The 18904-nt window shown below is 40.4% G+C and overlaps 1 protein-coding gene across 12 annotated transcripts in view; it reads right to left on the minus strand.

The window, feature by feature from the left end:
* Positions 1-18904, minus strand: part of SPTLC1 (serine palmitoyltransferase long chain base subunit 1) — a 101372-nt gene that overhangs the window by 59389 nt on the left and 23079 nt on the right. For 9 of the 12 annotated variants that reach the window (XR_008996436.1, XR_005026704.2, XM_057498462.1 and 6 more), the window contains exons 5-6: positions 18719-18791; positions 1402-1534 (exon numbers count right to left, since the gene is read on the minus strand). Coding sequence is in view for 9 of the 12 variants with exons in the window: in XM_057498462.1 (XP_057354445.1) it covers positions 1402-1534; positions 18719-18791 (206 nt within the window). In the remaining 3 variants the exon portion in view is untranslated. The remainder of the gene's footprint in view (positions 1-1401; positions 1535-18718; positions 18792-18904) is intronic. The other 3 variants (XM_057498465.1, XM_057498464.1, XR_005026705.2) reach the window with 2 other exon arrangements.

Here is an 18904-nt window from a genome sequence, read left to right on the forward strand (position 1 = left end):
GAAATTCAGATGGCCAACAGACACATGAAAAGATGTTCCACATCGCTAGTCATCAGAGAAATGCAAATTAAAACCACAATGAGGTATCACCTCACACCAGTAAGGATGGCTACCATCCAAAAGACAAACAACAACAAATGTTGGCGAGGTTGTGGAGAAAGGGGAACCCTCCTACACTGCTGGTGGGAATGTAAATTAGTTCAACCATTGTGGAAAGCAGTATGGAGGTTCCTCAAAATGCTCAAAATAGATATACCATTTGACCCAGGAATTCCACTTCTAGGAATTTACCCTAAGAATGCAGCACTTCAGTTTGAAAAAGACAGATGCACCCCTATGTTTATCGCAGCACTATTTACAATAGCCAAGAAATGGAAGCAACCTAAGTGTCCATCAGTAGATGAATGGATAAAGAAGATGTGGTACATAGACACAATGAAATATTATTCAGCCATAAGAAGAAAACAAATCCTACCATTTGCAACAACATGGATGAGCTAGAGGGTATTATGCTCAGTGAAATAAGCCAAGTGGAAAAAGACAAATACCAAATGATTTCACTCATCTGTGGAGTATAATAAGAAAGGAAAAACTGAAGGAACAAAACAGCAGCAGAATCACAGAACTGAAGAAGGGACTAACAGTTACCAAAGGGAAAGGGACTGGGGAGAATGGGAGGGTAGGGAGGGATAAGGGCAGGGAAGAAGAAAGGGGGTATTATGATTAGCACGTATAATGTGGGGGGTAGGGGGAGGGGAGGGCTGTGCAACACAGAGAAGTAGTGATTCTACAACATCTTACTATGCTGATGGACAGTGACTGTAATGGGGTTTGTTGGGGGGACTTGGTGTAGGGGAGAGCCTAGTAAACATAATGTTCTTCATGTAATTGTAGATTAATGGTAACAAAATAAAAAAAGGAAAAGAAATCCTGCCATTTGTAACAACATGGATGACTGGATCTAGAAGGTATTATGCTCAGTGAAATAATCCAGGTAGAGAAAGACAAATATACGATTTCACTTACTTGTGGGGTATAAAAACAGAGCAAAACAGGAGGAATGAGACAGCCTTAGATTCAGACACTGCAAAGTGACTAGTGGTACCAGGGTGAGGGAAGTGGGCGGGGGACTGCTGAACCACTGTGATGTACATTTTAAACCAACATAAGATTGTATATTAACAATACTTTGATAAAAAACATCATAATGGCAGACAAATACCTCTAAGCATCATCCTAGTGATGGTGTCACCAAGTCTGGAGAATTACTTGGCTGGGGTGACTATTTATTTCTTTAAAAACCGAAATTGTTATTATTTTAGCCAGATAAAGGAATTCTTTAGGAAGGTCAGTATTATTTCCAAAGGAATTCTGATTGGAAATGCAGCAAAGGTTACTTACACAAACACAATGTCCCCTCTCTTAGAGTAAGCAGGAATAGCACTGGCTATGGTAGCGAATCCGTATGAGTATATAATGGCTTCTTCTGTCTTCATAAATTTTGCCAGGCGGTCTTCTAAATCCAAATGCACATCTATTTCAATAGTAAAAAGTTAAATGGTTAAACTGCCATATAATTCGTTTTCTTCAACTAAAGAATTAAGAAAATAATGTAAGCAGTTTAATTATTAATACTGTCACCTTATGGCCAAAACATAATTGTTTTAAGTTATAAAGTATGCAAGATCTGTTAAGATAATTCTGGGCCAAAACTACTTCTAAAATCTATAAACGGAATCAGTCACTCCTCTGTCTGTAAAATGTGTAACTGAGCAGCTTCAGCTCTAGGTTTTACTTTTCTATCATCCTAGCTTTAGAATTCGAGGTCCAGTGACTTTACACACTTTCACGTCCCTCAACCGACCCTGAGGCTTTATCAATGTACAACATTGGGTTTTTCCATTTCAGCAGAAGGTAGCACACCGGACACTAAGACATCTGTTGGCCAGCTTTCAAAAAGAAAAGAAAGAGGCTGCTCCCTCTCTCTGGGGCCAGCCACTTTCTCTTTCAGATGATAAAATCTCTTGAGTGGGCCCGTTTCTCCTGAGTCGTTCTGGGGTAAGGAGGGTCGCGGCGAGATACTCTTTCATTGGTGTCATGACTTTGGATGAGGCTCTCCCACTGACTTTGCTCTTCCTCCAGGAACCTGAGCTGCTTTGGGAACCCTCACTGCCCGATCCTCCTCCACGGCCTCATCGTCCACTTCCCCGGTCACTCATCTTCTCGCCCAGCACTGGCCTTCAATTTATTACTCCTCCAGGGCTATCAAGGCCTTCTCACGAAGAATAGTGAAACCAGCTAGATGACATCACAAAGCATCTCAACATGCCCGCCCTTCCCCAACTCTACAGCAATGGCCTCAATAACCCCAGAAGCTGCTCCCCCTTCCAGCAGGAAGTAACTAGAGAATGAGATTCTAAGCCCAGTTCCTCAGAGGCCCAATTAAGAAAAGAAAAAGATGGGAATGAAGGCAAATTCTGGCGCGCTAAGACCCCCACCCCTTAAGATCCAATCACCAACGCAGAACACACCCTACCCCTACTCCTTAAAAATGCGCTTCCTCACCCATGAGCTGCTGCTCCCTCTGTCTGGGGGCAGCCATTTTCTCTTTCAGATAATAAAATCTCTTGAGTGGGGGAAAAAAAAAGAAAAAGAAATGTAGTTCATTTAAAAAGCACCCCCATACTCTGCATCAGGACCGTGAGACTTTGAGCTGTGGGGGCTCCCCTAACAGCCTCTCCAGCTATTTCCACTGTAAGGGACAAAGACACCATTGGCTGTCAAGGGTAAGGTTTCTACCACCTTCCAGGGAGGCACAAGGGGGCAAGGTCAGTTCGGCTATAGGAAATAAGAAAACAACTCTTAACACATCTGAATCAAGTGTCTAAAATCTATAAATCCACTCATTCATCCACCACAGACAAGCTAACCTCATTGTGATGCTTTTCAACTAGTGAAAGGCAAAATTAAGAATTATAAAAATAAAAAAGGACTCTATTTTAAAAAATCAGATGAGGGGGTCCAACAATCTTCTCAGTTAATTCACTAATCAAACATTAATAAGACAGACTCTGTGATAAGCACAGGGTCAGGCAAATACGGTTTCTGCCACTTGACACAGTGATACAAGCCAAGAGAGGCATCTGGCAGATGTGGCGGGAGAACTGTGGGCCCTGCGGGCAGGAACAAGGCTAAGCCGTGCCTTCAGCTGGCGGGACAATGGCACTCGGGCCCTCTGCACTCGGAACTACAATGTCTCCAGGGTTGAGTAAACAGAGAACACATTTGTGAATCAAAGGCTAGGTAGGAAGCAGCTACTGAGACAGGACACAAATGGTCTAAGCCAAATCCTAATTTGATAGCAAGAGAGGAATTAGAAAATTCAATAGCAATAGCCAGAAAACAGAATAAATTGAAGTCCACTTTATTTACAGTCTTCCTAAAGGATGTTATGGAATTGTGAAAATGGACTATTTATCCGTTATAATCAAGTAATGATTAAAAAACTAAGCATGCCTCTCCTATTTATAAGTTAAAATATATACCAACACAGCTTATTACAAAAAGTACATTTAGTGCCACTTGATTTCTATTGCCAATCAGTTACAGTCATCTGATAGACCCGACAAGTTGCGACGTAACAGAAACGTGGGGTCTTACACAACGAAGTCAAGAAGGTACCCATTTGATCGAAATGGTACCAAGAGGTGCTCAGCTCTCCAATCATCAGATCTGTGACATTACCACCACAAAGTCCGGGCACTTGACCCTGCACCTGAGGCCAGCCCTTCTACAAGAAATGCTGCCAGTGAAAGGTTTCAGGCAGAATCTGGCAAGACCGAGGAAATTAGCAAAGCACCCCACACCCAGCTGAGCACAGCTGGAGAGTGGTTCACCATCTCACCTCTACCCCCACTTCTGATCAGATGGGGGGGCAGGTCCCCTGGAGAAGCCTCCTTCAAATGATAATGCTGCCTCTAAATTGGGATAATCTACCCCAAATCCTCACAATTTAGCTCACAGATGAACCACCTAAGCCACAGTGAATTGCTTTTATTCAGTATGTCCATTTCAAAAAAAAAAAACATGCTATGGATAGAGACAAACTATTCTTGCTAACTACAATAGGGATTTTATATCATTCTGTAGACTTAGCTCTAAATGACTCTTTCCTCTGATTAGTAATGAGACAGTAAAACAATCTTGGCTTTGTTTCAGGGCTTTAGTTTCCCAGCTCATGAGAACTGTATGCTGGGAATATTCTCATCATTATACTTATAACACTTTTTCTATTTTTTAAATTGAAATATAGTTGACATAATATTATATTAGTTTTAAGTGTACAACATAGTGATTCGACAGTTATTTACATTGTAAGAGGCTCACTCCGAGTAGTGTAGTTACTACCTGTAAACATAGGATGTTACAACATTTTTTACTATATTCTCTATGCTCTACTTTCATCCCCATGACTAATTTATATTTTGATTGGGAATTTGTCTCTTTACCCCTTCACCTATTTCACCCACCCATCCAGACCCCTCCCCCATGGTAACCATCAGTCACTTTGCAGTGTCTATGAGTCTATCGCTGTTTTGTTCATTTTGTTTTTTTTTTAGATTCTACATGTAAGTGAAATCATCTGATATTTCTCTTACTCTGCATAACTTAGACATTACTTAGCATGATACCTTCTAGGTCCATCCATGTTGTTGCAAATAGTAAGTGCTCATTTTCTATAGCTGAATATTCCATTCTGTAAGTACCACATCTTCTTATTCATTCATCTTTGATGGACACCTCTTCCATATCTTGGTTTGCTTCCTTATCTTGGCTATTGTAAATAATGCAGCAATAAACATAAGAGTGCATATATTCTCTCAAATTAATGATTTTGTTTTCTCTGGGTAAATTCCTAGAAGTACAATAACTGGGTTGTACGGTATTTCAATTCTTAGTTTTTTGAGGAACCTCCATACCACTTTCCATAGTGGCAGCACCAATTTACATTCCCACCAAAGTGTAGGAGGGCTCTCTTTTCTCCATATCCTCACCAACACTTGCTATTTCTTGTCTTTTGGATAGTGGCCGTTCTGACTGCTGTGGGGTTATCTCTCATTGTGGTTTTCATTTGCATTTTAGTGATGTGGAGCATCTTTTCATGGGAAAAATCTGTTCAGGTTCTCAGCCCATTTTTTAATAATGTTATTTGTTTTTTTTACTGTTGAGGTGTATGCATTCTTCAAATATTTTGGATATTAGCCCCATATCAGATATATCATTTATGAATATATTCTTCCACACCATAGGTTGCCTTTTCATTTTACTGATGGTTTCCTTTGCTATACAGCTTTTTAGTTTGATGTAGTCCTACTTGTTTATTTTTACTTTTGTTTCCTTTGCATATACAGAAAGATTACTCATGCTTATGTTTGAGAGATTCTTGGCTATGTTTTCTTCTAAGAGTTTTATGGTTTCATGTATTATATTTAGGTCTTTAATCCATTTTGAGTTTGTGTATGGTGTTAGACAGTAATCCAGTTTCATTCTCTTGCATGTAGCTCTACAATTTTCCCAATACCATTTATTGAACAGACTGTCTTTTCACCATTGTATATTCATGGCTACTTCATCATATACTAATTGACCATATATGTGTGGGTTTATTTCTGGGCTGTCTATTCTGTTCCATTGATCAATGGGTCTGTTCTTGTGCTAGTACCATACTATTTTAATCACTGAAGCCCTGGAGTATAGCTTGAAGTCAGGGAGCACGATTTCTCAAGCTTTGTTCTTTATCACGATTGCTTTGGCTGTTAGGGGTCTTTTGTGGTTCCATACAAATTTTAGGATTATTTACTCTAATGTATTCAAAAAGCAACTGGTATTCTGATGGGGATTGCACTGAATCTGTGAGCTGCATTGGGCAGGATGGCCACTTCGACAATATTAATTCTTTCTAACCATGAGTGTGCGATAGATATCCATTTATTTGGGTATTCCTCAGTTTCTTTCATCAGTGTCACACTATTTTCAGAGTACAGGTCTTTCACCTCTTGGTTAGGTTTATTCTGAAGTATTTTATTCTTTTTTGATGCAATTGTAAATGGAACCGCTTTCTTGATTTCCTGCTTGTTCATTATTAGTATACAGGAATGCAACAGACCTCTACACACTGATTTTGTATCCTGTGACTTTGCTAAATCCATATTAGTTCAAGCAGTTTTTTGGTGGAGTCTTTAGGGTTTTCTATATATAGTATCATGTTATTTGCAAACAGTAACAATTTTACTTCTTCCTTACCAATTTGGATGCCTTTTATTTCTTTTTCTTGTCTGACTGCTATGGCTAGGACTTCAGTGCTACGTTGAATAAAAGTGGTAAGAGTGGGCATCCTTGTCCTATTCCCGAGCTTAGAAAAAAGCTTTTTAGCTTTTTGCAGTTGAGTATGATGTTACTAGCTGTGGGTATGCTGTATATGGCCTTTAGCATGTACTTATAACCATTCTCACATCATTGCTATTAAACTGGTAAGAAGAACCTCTATACAATAAATCAATGACTTACCAGTTCTTGTTTGCCTCCAAATTTTTTTTTAAAAACTGGCCTTTTCCTCTTCCTATCTAAAGACACTGGGTTTTAGTTGAAGTCAGCCTTACAACGCAGGTTTTCTGATAGGTAAATACGAACAGCTGCATAATTTCTCTTGATGTATGACAGTTACTCTATGCAGTGAAGAAACTTTCAACCCAAAGGAGATGGAGGCAGCAAAAAGGAAAACTGCCAGAATATGTTCTCTGGCTTCTGATGTCTGTGTTCTATGTATACGATCCATTTTACAGACTGGTGCCATACATTTGCATGAAGGCCAAGTAAAGCACTCCATTCTCTGATGAACTTCCAGGAACAATCTCAGTAGGGAAAAGGCCAAGGATGAAAGTGGCCAGAAAGTTTCTGTTTCCTCTGCAGAACAGACTGCCCCTTCTTGCACCTGCTCCCTCATCAGAACCTAAAGGACCAGAGGCAAGGCAAGCACAGGATACTGGGCCCCCAGTATAGGGCCTGGTTATAGCAGCTATCAAAGGGGGTCCCCTCATCACCAGGTGTGGACAGTGGACAGGTCTGAAACTGCTGTGTGCCTCTCAGGTCCTTTCTCTACCAAATGGTAACAGGCATACCTGCTTTAAAGGACTATTATGAAAACCACATGAGAAAATGCTTATAAAACACTGACAACAATGCCTGGCATGGAAAAGCAATACACTGTGTAGTGTTTGTTCAATTAAATCAGTATTTGTAAAATAAAGAGTTTTCCTGTAAGAGGAAAAAAAACCAGTTACTCTATTTCCTAATTAAGTCATTCAAATCCCAGAAATTTAAGGACTATTTTATATTAAAAGTCACTTGTTCAATTTCCCATTTATTCTAGTAAGAGATTATGGCCTTCTTGGTTGTTTTCCAGAGAAAAGACCATAAAACAGTCAATTTTAGAATACTTTGAAAACAATCAATAAGCTACCAACTACATTTTCTCTAAGTCCTCCATATTTTTGTTACTTTTTTTTAATCCCTTGAGACTTGGTTAAATTTTCTTCAAAGTACAAATAATATCACTTATGCATTCTTTAGAACATACAGTGCTGAATGTTTCTCAAAATGTTTTCACATGCAGTATCTTGGGTGATTCTCACCAAAATGTTCTAAGCTGTGCAAATAAGGATTGCCCCTTTCCTACACTGTAAAAAATAAAATCCTGTGATGGGGAAGGAGAAGTGGCAGATCTAGGAATTTTAAGACTAAATGTTCTTCCTACTGAAACATGAGGTCATGGTTCACTGGCCACTTAAAAACAAAGAAAGAAAATATTTTTAAAAATTAAATAAGTAATTATTGTCTACTGGCTCTAGAATACAATTAAATAACACTCTCTCTCACCAGAAAACACTGCTACTAAAGGTGTTTTGATCTCGTTTAAGACCAAAGAGCCAAGGAGGCACTATATATGCAAAGCGGATCATGAGGAACCAGTAATAAGCCACAGGTAAATGAGATCCGAGTGTACTAAAACAAAACAAATACACAAAGAGGTTCAACAAGAGAAACTATCAAAGTGTGTTGGGACCCCATTAGTCTTAGGGGAAAGGAAGGCCCTACAACCTGATAAAACCACTTGCTCAGTTCTCAAATACACATTACAAGAATAAAATGAGAAGGTGGAAAACTTGTCATCACACCATCCTTGTAAGACTGTTCTAAGATCTCATTCAGATCCACCTGCCAGACCTTTAGGATGCAGGAGAACATTTAGTTAAGAAACTAGATTAATTTTAACTCAACTGTTGTTCAATTTTCTTTTGCTGTACCAATCATCTAATATGTTACTATGAAATAATAAAAAGAATGTTTTAATAAGGAAACTTACTTTTACAAGTGAGTTATCTGAAAAGTTGAGAAAAGGAATATTTTCACCTTTGAAAAATAAATGCCTGAGTGTAATACCTCCGGAAAAAAAAAAAAAAGATAAAAGCACCCTTTTGTGGGATCCAGGGAAAAGAGACCCAAAGCTTCACAAAATACACAAGCAACTTCAAATTACAGGAAAGGGGTCCTCACATCTGCTTTATTGCTCAGAGCAAAGGGCAATTGTACCCTAAATATTCAGAATAATTTTAATACAGAGGGTATTTCAGAGATTTAGAATTTAGCCTTAGCTGACTTCAAGTAGCTTCTCTGATTTTATCCAAAGCTGAAATTTCAAGGTAATTTACTGTAACTACAATCATTTAAGTGATTACTTCCAGAATAGGACAAATACAGAAAAAAAATCCGGTTTGGAAAACTAAAAAACAAAGAATGGACAATATACATCTGAAGAAAGGAAAGAAGATGAGAAGTAGGCATGGGCAGCTGTAAGGAGGACTGAGACATAGTGATGTGTGTAGGATGGGGCACTTGGAAAATATTACACATCACTCCAAGCTGTGAGTTTGGTATCTTGTCAGAAAACCATCACACTTCAAAATAACCTACAACCTTTGTCCAGATGCCACTGTCTGTTTGAACCTTCACCTACAGTTAGAATAAGAGTGGCTTAGTGACCAATAAAGTAGTTTACAGAGGAGCTGATACCCAGCTCTGTTCATTACCCTGCCTCTGATGGCCCCTTCAGACACGAGGAAGAACAAATCCAATTTAAATTTAAACTCACCCAACATGCATGTGCCATATTACCATTTCTGTAAAAATGGGGGAGTGAAAAAATAATGTGTAGGTGTGGTATGCTAAGCTGAAAAAAGTCTCTGGAACAATTAATAAAAAACTACTGATAGTAGCTGTCTTTTCGGGGGGCTGGGTGGGATGGTTGTTGGGAGAAGATGACTTTTCATTCTCTATAAACATTTTGAAGTTTGTATCATGGACTGAATTATTCAATCAAGAAAATTAATTTAAAAAAACATTAGACCCCACAATTGGAAGCACACAGCATCCTACTACAATGCATATCCAGATGGCAAGTTGACTAGGCTATCTTAACAGCTCTGGGAAAACTGGTCTTGAAGATTTGAATCTCTTATCTGTCTCCTCAGATTAACTCCCAAGCAGAGGCCAATGTCATGCATGTAAGTATATTCCACTAGAAGAGAGGCTTTTAAGAAAGCAATTTCCATCCCCGGGCAAGGGAAACAAACGCAAAAATGAACAAATGGGACTCTATCAAGCTGAAAAGCTTCTGTACAGCAAAGGACACCATCAATAGAACAAAAAGGTATCCTACAGTATGGGACAATATATTCATAAATGACAGATCCGATAAAGGGTTGACATCCAAAATATGTAAAGAGCTCACACACCTCAACAAACAAAAAGCAAATAATCCAATTAAAAAATGGGCAGAGGAGCTGAATAGACAGTTCTCTAAAGAAGAAATTCAGATGGCCAACAGACACATGAAAAGATGCTCCACATCGCTTGTCATCAGAGAAATGCAAATTAAAACCACAATGAGATATCATCTCACACAAGTAAGGATGGCTACCATCCAAAAGACAGACAACAACAAATACTGGTGAGGTTGTGGACAAAGGGGAACCCTCCTACACTGCTGGTGGGAATGTAAATTAGTTCAACCAATATGGAAAGCAGTATGGAGGTTACTCAAAATGCTCAAAATAGAAATACCATTTGACCCAGGAATTCCACTTCTAGGAATTTACCTTAAGAATGCAGCACTCTAGTTTGAAAAAGACAGATGCACCCCTATGTTTATCGCTGCACTATTTACAATAGCCAAGATATGGAAGCAACCTAAATGTCCATCAGTAGATGAATGGATAAAGAAGATGTGGTACATATACACAATGGAATATTACGCAGCCATAAGAAAAAAACAAATCCTACCATTCGCAACAACATGGATGGAGCTAGAGGGTGTTATGCTCAGTGAAATAAGCGAGGCGGACAAAGACAAGTACCAAATGATCTCACTCATATGTGGAGTAAAGAACAAAAGAAAACTGAAGGCACAAAACAGCAGCAGAAGTACAGAACTCAAGAATGGACTAATAGTTACCAAAGGAAAAGGGACTGGGGAGGATGGGTGGGAAGGGAGGGATAAGGGCGGGAAGAAAAGAAAGGGGGCATTACGATTAGCATGTATAGTGTTGGGGGGGCACGGGGAGGGCTGTGCAACACAGAGAAGACAAGTAGTGATTCTACAGCATCTTACTATGTTGATGGACAGTTACTGTGAACGGGGATGTGGGGGGGACTTGGTGAAGGGGGGAGCCTAGTAAACATAATGTCCTTCATGTAATTGCAGATTAATGATACCAAAAGAAAAAAAGAAAAAAAAAAAAAGAAAGAAAGCAATTTCTTTATCCCAGTAGGCAAATCATAGAAAGAAAGCCTTATTTATCAGGTTACAACAAATAACACCATAAAAAATACATTCCTATCATGGGAAGATGGCGGCGTGAGTAGTTCGGTGGAAATCTCCTCCCCAAAACATATATATTTATGAAAATACAATAAATGCAACTATTCCTAAAAGAGACACAAGTGGATGCAGTACAACAGCCAGAATACATCTACATCTGCGAGAACTCAACATCACACGAAGGGGGTAAGATACAAGCTGCAGCCAGGCGGGACCCAAATGCTCCCCCACCCCAGAACCGGGCGGGAAGAAAGGAGTCGGAATGGGGAGGGAGGGAAAGCCCAGGACTGCTAAACAACCAACTCTACAAATCCACACCCGGAGCACAGACACAAGGTGCACAGGGTGCTGGATATTAGAGAAACGGAAAAGCAAAACCTGTGGGCAGGTCCCCGCAATCGGCGCACCTGAGACAAAAGAACAGCAAGTGCTTTTTGCAAGTCTTAAAGAGACAGGGACCCCACAGCTGGAGAAAGTCGTCCTGGTACACTTAGCCAGCAGCTGGGAATCCTGGGGAACTTTAGACACCCTAAACCCCTGGGTGGCAGCGCAGCTCTGAAGCCCCTCACGGCACTAAGTAACCTGCCAGTCATTCCCCCAACTGGCGCGGACCCCGACACACCGGCCCAGTAGTGGGAGAGTGGTAGTGGTAGCACGTTCCGGGGGCGGCAGCGCCAGAGGGGACCAGGAGCGGCCCGCATGAACTGGCGGCACCAGAGGGGACCGGGAGGGGCTCATGCGAGCCCGCAGCGGTGGCAACCAAACAGCCCTGGAGCTGCCTGCATGCGCCAGCAGCAGTGGAGCCAGAGGAGCCCAAGAGAGGTCCACGTGGGACAGGCCCGCGCACACTTGCAGCAGTGCCAGAGGGAGCAACCACACTCCCAGCTGCCGACCGGAATCCCACTCTGACGCACAGCCATCTGGGCCAGACCCAAAGGCCGCTGCTAGCACACAGCTTCTCGGCAGGGGCGCCGCTATTGCAGTGGAGCATACCTGCTGTGTCTGCCACTCCTTGCAGGGCTCTGCGCTGCTCTGACAGAAAACCCACCCACAGCAGCTTAGGGGATTAACCCGGTGGCTGCTCCGGGAGTGCGGGTAACCGACAGGCAGCGGAGAAGGGCAAGGCATCCAACAAGCAGGAAAGGACTTTCTTCTCCCAGATGACACACCGCAACCTGCCTACAGCCACCGCTATCACCATGAAAAGGCAAAAAAATTTAGTCCAGGCCAAAATAGTTCAGACAACCCCCGAGAGACAATGTACAGAGACAGACCTAACCAGTCTCCCTGAAAAAGAATTCAAAATAAAAAACATATACATGCTGACAGAGCTGCAGAGAAATATACAAGAGCTAAGGGATGACGTCCGGAGGGAGATTACAGAAATAAAAAAAATCTGTGGAAGGATTTATAAACAGAATGGATAAGATGCAAGAGGCCATTGATGGAACAGAACCCAGAGAACAGGAACGCATAGAAGCTGACGCAGAGAGAGATAAAAGGATCTCCAGGAATGAAACAATATTAAGAGAACCTTGTGACCAATCAAAAAGGAACAATATCCGCATTATAGGGGTACCAGAAGAATAAGAGAGAGAAAAATGCATAGAAAGGGTCTTTGAAGAAATAATTGCTGAGAACTTCCCCAAACTGGGTGAGGAAATAGTTGCTCAGACTGTGGAAGCACACAGAACTCAGAAAAGAAGGGACTCAAAGAGGGCAACACCAAGACATGTAATAATTAAAACGGCAAAGATCAAGGACAAGGACAGAGTATTAAAGGCAGCCAGAGAGAGAAAAAAGGTCACCTACAAAGGAAAACCCATCAGGCTATCATCAGACTTCTCAACAGAAACCTTACAGGCCAGAAGAGAATGGATTGATATATTTAATGCAATGAAACACAGGGGCCTTGAACCAAGGATACTGCATCAAGCATGATTATCATTTAAATATGAAGGAGGGATTAGACAATTCCTAGACAAGCAAGACTTGAGGGAATTTGCCTCCCACAAACCACCTCTACAGGGTATTTCAGAGGGACTGCTCTACACGGGAGCACTCCTAAAAAGAGCACAAAACAAAACACCCAACATATGAAGAATGGTGGAGAAGGAATAAGAAGGGAGAGAAATAATCATCAGACTGTGTTTATAATAGCTCAATAAGCGAGTTAAGTTAGACAGTAAGACCCTAAAGAAGCTAACCTTGAACCTTTGGTAACCACGAATCTAAAGTCTGCAATGGTAAAAAGCACCTATCTCTCAATAATCACCCTAAATGTAAATGGACCGAATGCACCAATCAAAAAACACAGAGTAATAGAATGGATAAAAAAGCAAGACACATCTATATCCTGCTTACAAGAGACTCACCTCAAACCCAAAGACATGCACAGATGAAAAGTCAAGGGATGGAAAAAGATATTTCATGCAAACAATAGGGAGAAAAAAACAGGTGTTGCAGTACTAGTATCAGACAAAATAGACTTCAAAACAAAGAAAGTAACAAGAGATAAAGAAGGACATTATATAATGATAAAGGGCTCAGTCCAACAAGAGGATAAAACCATTATAAACATATATGCACCCAATACAGGAGCACCAATATATGGGAAACAAATACTAACAGAATTAAAGGAGGAAATAGAATACAGTGCATACATTTTGGGAGACTTTAACACACCACTCACTCCAAAGGACAGAGCCACCAGACAGAAAATAAGTAAGGACACAGAGGCACTGAACAAACACACTAGAACAGATGGACCTAATAGACATCGATAGAATTCTACACCCAAAAGCAACAGGATACACATTCTTCTCAAGTGCACATGGAACATTCTCCAGAATAGACCACATACTAGGCCACGAAAGGAGTCTCGGGAAATTCCAAAAGATTGAAATTCTACCAACTTTTCAGACCACAGAGGTATAAAACTAGAAATAAATTGTACAAAGAAAGCAAAACGGCTCACAAACACATGGAGGCTTAACAACATGCTCTTAAATAATCAATGGATCGATGACAAAATTAAAATGGAGATCCAGCAATATATAGAAACAAATGACAACAACAACACAGAGCCCCAACTTCAGGGGAATGCAACAAAAGCAGTCTTAAGAGGAAAGTATATCACAATCCAGACATATTTAAAGAAGGAAGACCAATCCCAAATGAATAGTCTAATGTCACAATTATGGAAATTGGAAAAAGAACAAATGAGGCCTAAGGTCAGCAGACGGAGGGACATAATAAACATCAGAGAACAAATAAATAAAATTGAGAAGAAAAAAAAATAGAAAAATCAATGAAACCAAGAGGTGGATCTTTGAGAAAATAAACAAAATAGATAAGCCTCTAGACAGACTTATTAAGAGAAAAAGAGAGTCATCACACATCAACAGAATCAGAAACAAGAAAGGAAAAATCACGACGGACAACACAGAAATACAAAGAATTATTAGAGAATACTATGAAAACCTATATGCTAACAAGCTGGAAAACCTAGGAGAAATGGGAAACTTCCTAGAAAAATACAACCTTCCAAGACTGACCAAGAAAGAAACAGAAAATCTTAACAGACCAATTACCACCAATGAAATTGAAGCGTTAATCAAAAAACTACCCAAGAACAAAACCCCCGGGCCAGATGGATTTACCTCGGAATTTTATCAGACACACAGAGAAGATATAATACTCATTCTCCTTAAAATTTTCCAAAAAATAGAAGAGGAGGGAATACTCCCAAACTCATTCTATGAAGCCAACATCACCCTAATACCAAAACCAGGCAAAGACCCCACCAAAAGAGAAAACTACTGACCAATACCCCTGATGAATGTAGACGCAAAAATACTCAACAAAATACTAGCAAACCGAATTCAAAAATACATCAAAAGTATCATACACTATGACCAAGTGGGATTCATCCCAGGGATGCAAGGATGGTACAACATTCGAAAATCCATCAACATTATCCACCACATCAACAAAAAGAAGGACAAAAACCATATGATCATCTCCATAGATGCTGAAAGAGCATTCGACAAAATTCAACATCCATTCATGATAAAAACTCTCAACAAAAAGGGCATAGAGGGCAAGTGCCTCAACATAATAAAGGCCATATACGATAAACCCACAGCCAACATCATACTGAACAGCGAGAGGCTGAAAGCTTTTCCTCTAAGATCGGGAACAATATAGGGATGCCCACTCTCCCCACTGTTATTCAACATAGTACTGGAGGTCCTAGCCACAGCAATTAGACAAAACAAAGAAATACAAGGAATCCAGATTGGTAAAGAAGTCAAACTGTCACTATTTGCAGATGACATGATATTGTACATAAAAAACCCTAAAGATTCCACTGCAAAACTACTAGAACTAATATTGGAATTCAGCAAAGTTGCAGGATACAAAATTAACACATAGAAATCTGTGGCTTTCCCATACACTAATAATGAACCAATAGAAAGAGAAACCAGGAAAACAATTCCATTCACAATAGCATCAAAAAGAATTAAATACCTAGGAATAAACCTAACCAAGGAAGTGAAAAATCTATACCCTGAAAACTACAAGACACTCTTAAGAGAAATTAAAGAGGACAGTAACAAATGGAAACTCATCCAATGCTCCTGCCTAGAAAGAATTAATATCGTCAAAATGGCCATTCTGCCCAAAGCAATATACAGATTTGATGCAGTCCCTATCAAATTACCAACAACAATCTTCAACAAACTGGAACAAATAGTTCAAAAATTCATATGAAACCACCAAAGACCCCAAATAGCCAAAGCAATCCTGAGAAGGAAGAATAAAGTGGGGGGGATCTTGCTCCCCACTTCAAGCTCTACTACAAAGTCACAGTAATCAAGACAATCTGGTACTGGCACAAGAACAGAGCCACAGTCCAGTGGAACAGAATAGAGACTCCAAACATTAACCCAAACATATATGGCCAATTAATATACGATAAAGGAGCCATGGACAACAATGGGGAAATGAGAGTCTCTTCAACAGATGGTGCTGGCAAAACTGGACAGCTACATGTGAGAGAATGAAACTGGATCACTGTCTAACCCCATACACAAAAGTAAATTCGAAATGGATCAAAGACCTGAATGTAAGTCATGAAACCAAAAACTCTTAGAAAAAAAACATAGGCAAAAATCTCATGGACATAAACATGAGTGACTTCTTCATGAACATATCTCCCTGGGCAAAGGAAACAAAAGCAAAAATGAACAAGTGGGACTATATTAAGCTAAAAAGCTTTTGTACAGCAAAGGACACCATCAATAGAACAAAAAGGTATCCTACAGTATGGGAGAATATATTCATAAATGACAGATCCGATAAAGGGTTGACATCCAAAATATATAAATTAGAGCTCACACACCTCAACAAACAAAAAGCAAATAATCCAATTAAAAAATGGGCAGAGAAGTTGAATAGACAGTTCTCTAAAGAGGAAATTCAGATGGCCAACAGACACATGAAAAGATGTTCCACATCGCTTGTCATCAGAGAAATGCAAATTAAAAGCACAATGAGGTATCACCTCACACCAGTAAGGATCGCCATCATCGAAGACAAATAATAACAAATGTTGGCGAGGTTGTGGAGAAAGGGGAACCCTCCTACACTGCTGGTGGGAATGTAAATTAGTTCAACCATTGTGGAAAGCAGTATGGAGGTTCCTCACAATGCTCAAAATAGAAATACCATTTGACCCAGGAATTCCACTTCCAGGAATTTATCCTAAGAATGCAGCACTCCAGTTTGAAAAAGACAGATGCACCCCTTTGTTTATCGCAGCACTATTTACAATAGCCAAGATACAGAAGTAACCTAAATGTCCATCAGTAGATGAATGGATAAAGAAGATGTGGTACATACACACAATGGAATATTACAAAGCCATAAGAAAAAAAGAGATCCCAGCATTTGCAACAACATGGATGGAGGTAGAGGGTATTATGCTCAGTGAAATAAGCGAGGCGGAGAAAGACAAGTACCAAATGATTTCACTCATATGTGGAGTGTAAGAACAAAGGAAAACTGAAGGCACAAAACAGCGGCAGAATCACAGAACCCAAGAATGGACTAACTGTTACCAAAGGAAAAGGGACTGGGGAGGATGGGTGGGAAGGGAGGGATAAGGGTGGGGAAAAAGAAAGGGGGCATTACGATTAGCATGTATAGTGTGTGCGGGGCACGGGGAGGGCTGTGCAACACAGAGAAGACAAGTAGTGATTTTACAGCATCTTCCTATGCTGATGGACAGTGACTGTGAAAGGGTATGTAGGGGGGACTTGGTGAAGGGGGGAGCCTCGTAAACATAATGTTCTTCATGTAATTGTAAATTAATGATACCAAAATTTAAAAAAAGAAAAACAAAAAAAAACATTCCTGGTTTTCTAATACTTACTAAGGAAATAATTGCCTACCAATAAAATCTGAGCAAGCAACCCATGCTTGTACTAGGTTGGAAGAAAGAGAGAACTCTGATCTGAGCATGTTTAAATCTTTGCTCTTCGCATTAAGACTGGGAGTCAGGATACTTGGTTTCTAGTTTAAGGCTAAAATTAATGAGGTGTGCGACCTCCAGGAAGTCACTTACCCTCTCTCGGTTTCCTGTTCCTGTTTTGAATAGCTGGATTGCTGGAATACAAAGTTTTTAAGATCCTTTCTTGGACACTAACTCCCTCATCTGTTTCCAATATAAATAATTTAACAACTAAGCTAGTCAAGGAACAAAGGTGCTCCCTTGAATAAAAACATCTTAACTATTAAAGGAAAAAAAAAAAATCCAGAAATGGAAATGAGAACAGAACACAGAAGAGATTTCCTTAGCTCTAATTCCCCAAAACTCTGACATTTTCTAAGCCCGAATGTTATTTCCAATAATGTAGTCATTTGAATTATTATTTAGCAACATTTTTGAAATTTTCAGAAGCAAAGAATAATATAAACGTAATGGAAGCAAACACAAAACTCCGGGATCTTCTTTGATGGTTCCGAGGGAGTTTGTAACATCTAAAATCACCACTCTTACCTTAAGCTGTAGTTAGCCTGTGCCCAGGTCAATTACACACAAGGAAATCAATGATCTCCCACCTGCATTTTGGAAAGTCAAGAGCCACACAATCTCTAGGCCCCTAGTCTGTTCTGCTCTTTCCTCCCGGCACATGAGGCTGCTCACCAGGAACTATACCCCAATGTCCTTTGCAGCAGGCATGACACAGGTTATGCTCTCACCAATGAAACGGGGACAGGACGCACAATGCCACCTGCTCACCACACAGGCACTGCTGGCCTGCACTCCTACTCTCCCACCCTGGCCACCTGGCTTCACCTCTGCCGACAAGGGCAGTGTCCTCAACATGACAACAAGGAGATGGGGAAGAGCAGAGCTCCCTGCAGCTGGACCCTTCCCAGACAACTATGGTCATGTGTGACAGGAACACATGGTCTCTTCACCCCCGTGTCCTGAGGCATGTGCCACAGCAGCTCAGGCTTTGCCCTGCCCTACCGACACTTCACAGCTGAGATACCACAGCTCTTCTCCAAAGTGGTGTGCAACCCCAGACTAATGCATCTCCTACCAGTGGTTCCAAATGCAAGATGTCCCAGAGGTTACGTGGTTAGGTAAGAAACACACTCACCAGCTCACCAGCACAACTGATTAAGGACATCTTTTCCAAGAGCTTTACAATCAAGTTGAATCTTAATTCTCGAAAATAGTAATCTGAAAATATGACAGAAACGTACCAAATGTGCCATAAAACCCTCTAGGTCCACAAGTCCCCACACCATACTTCTTTAGAGACGCCAAAGCTGCTGCCTTTGGGGAGGTAAAAAAATTAGATTTTAATAATTTCTCTTTAAGAGTTTGAAACTGACATTTCCTATTCTTTAACCCATATAGGTCCTCCCTCCCTCCCCCACTTTCCTTTC

This window comes from Manis pentadactyla, chromosome 3, assembly GCF_030020395.1.
Source record: "Manis pentadactyla isolate mManPen7 chromosome 3, mManPen7.hap1, whole genome shotgun sequence".
NCBI lineage: Eukaryota > Metazoa > Chordata > Mammalia > Pholidota > Manidae > Manis > Manis pentadactyla.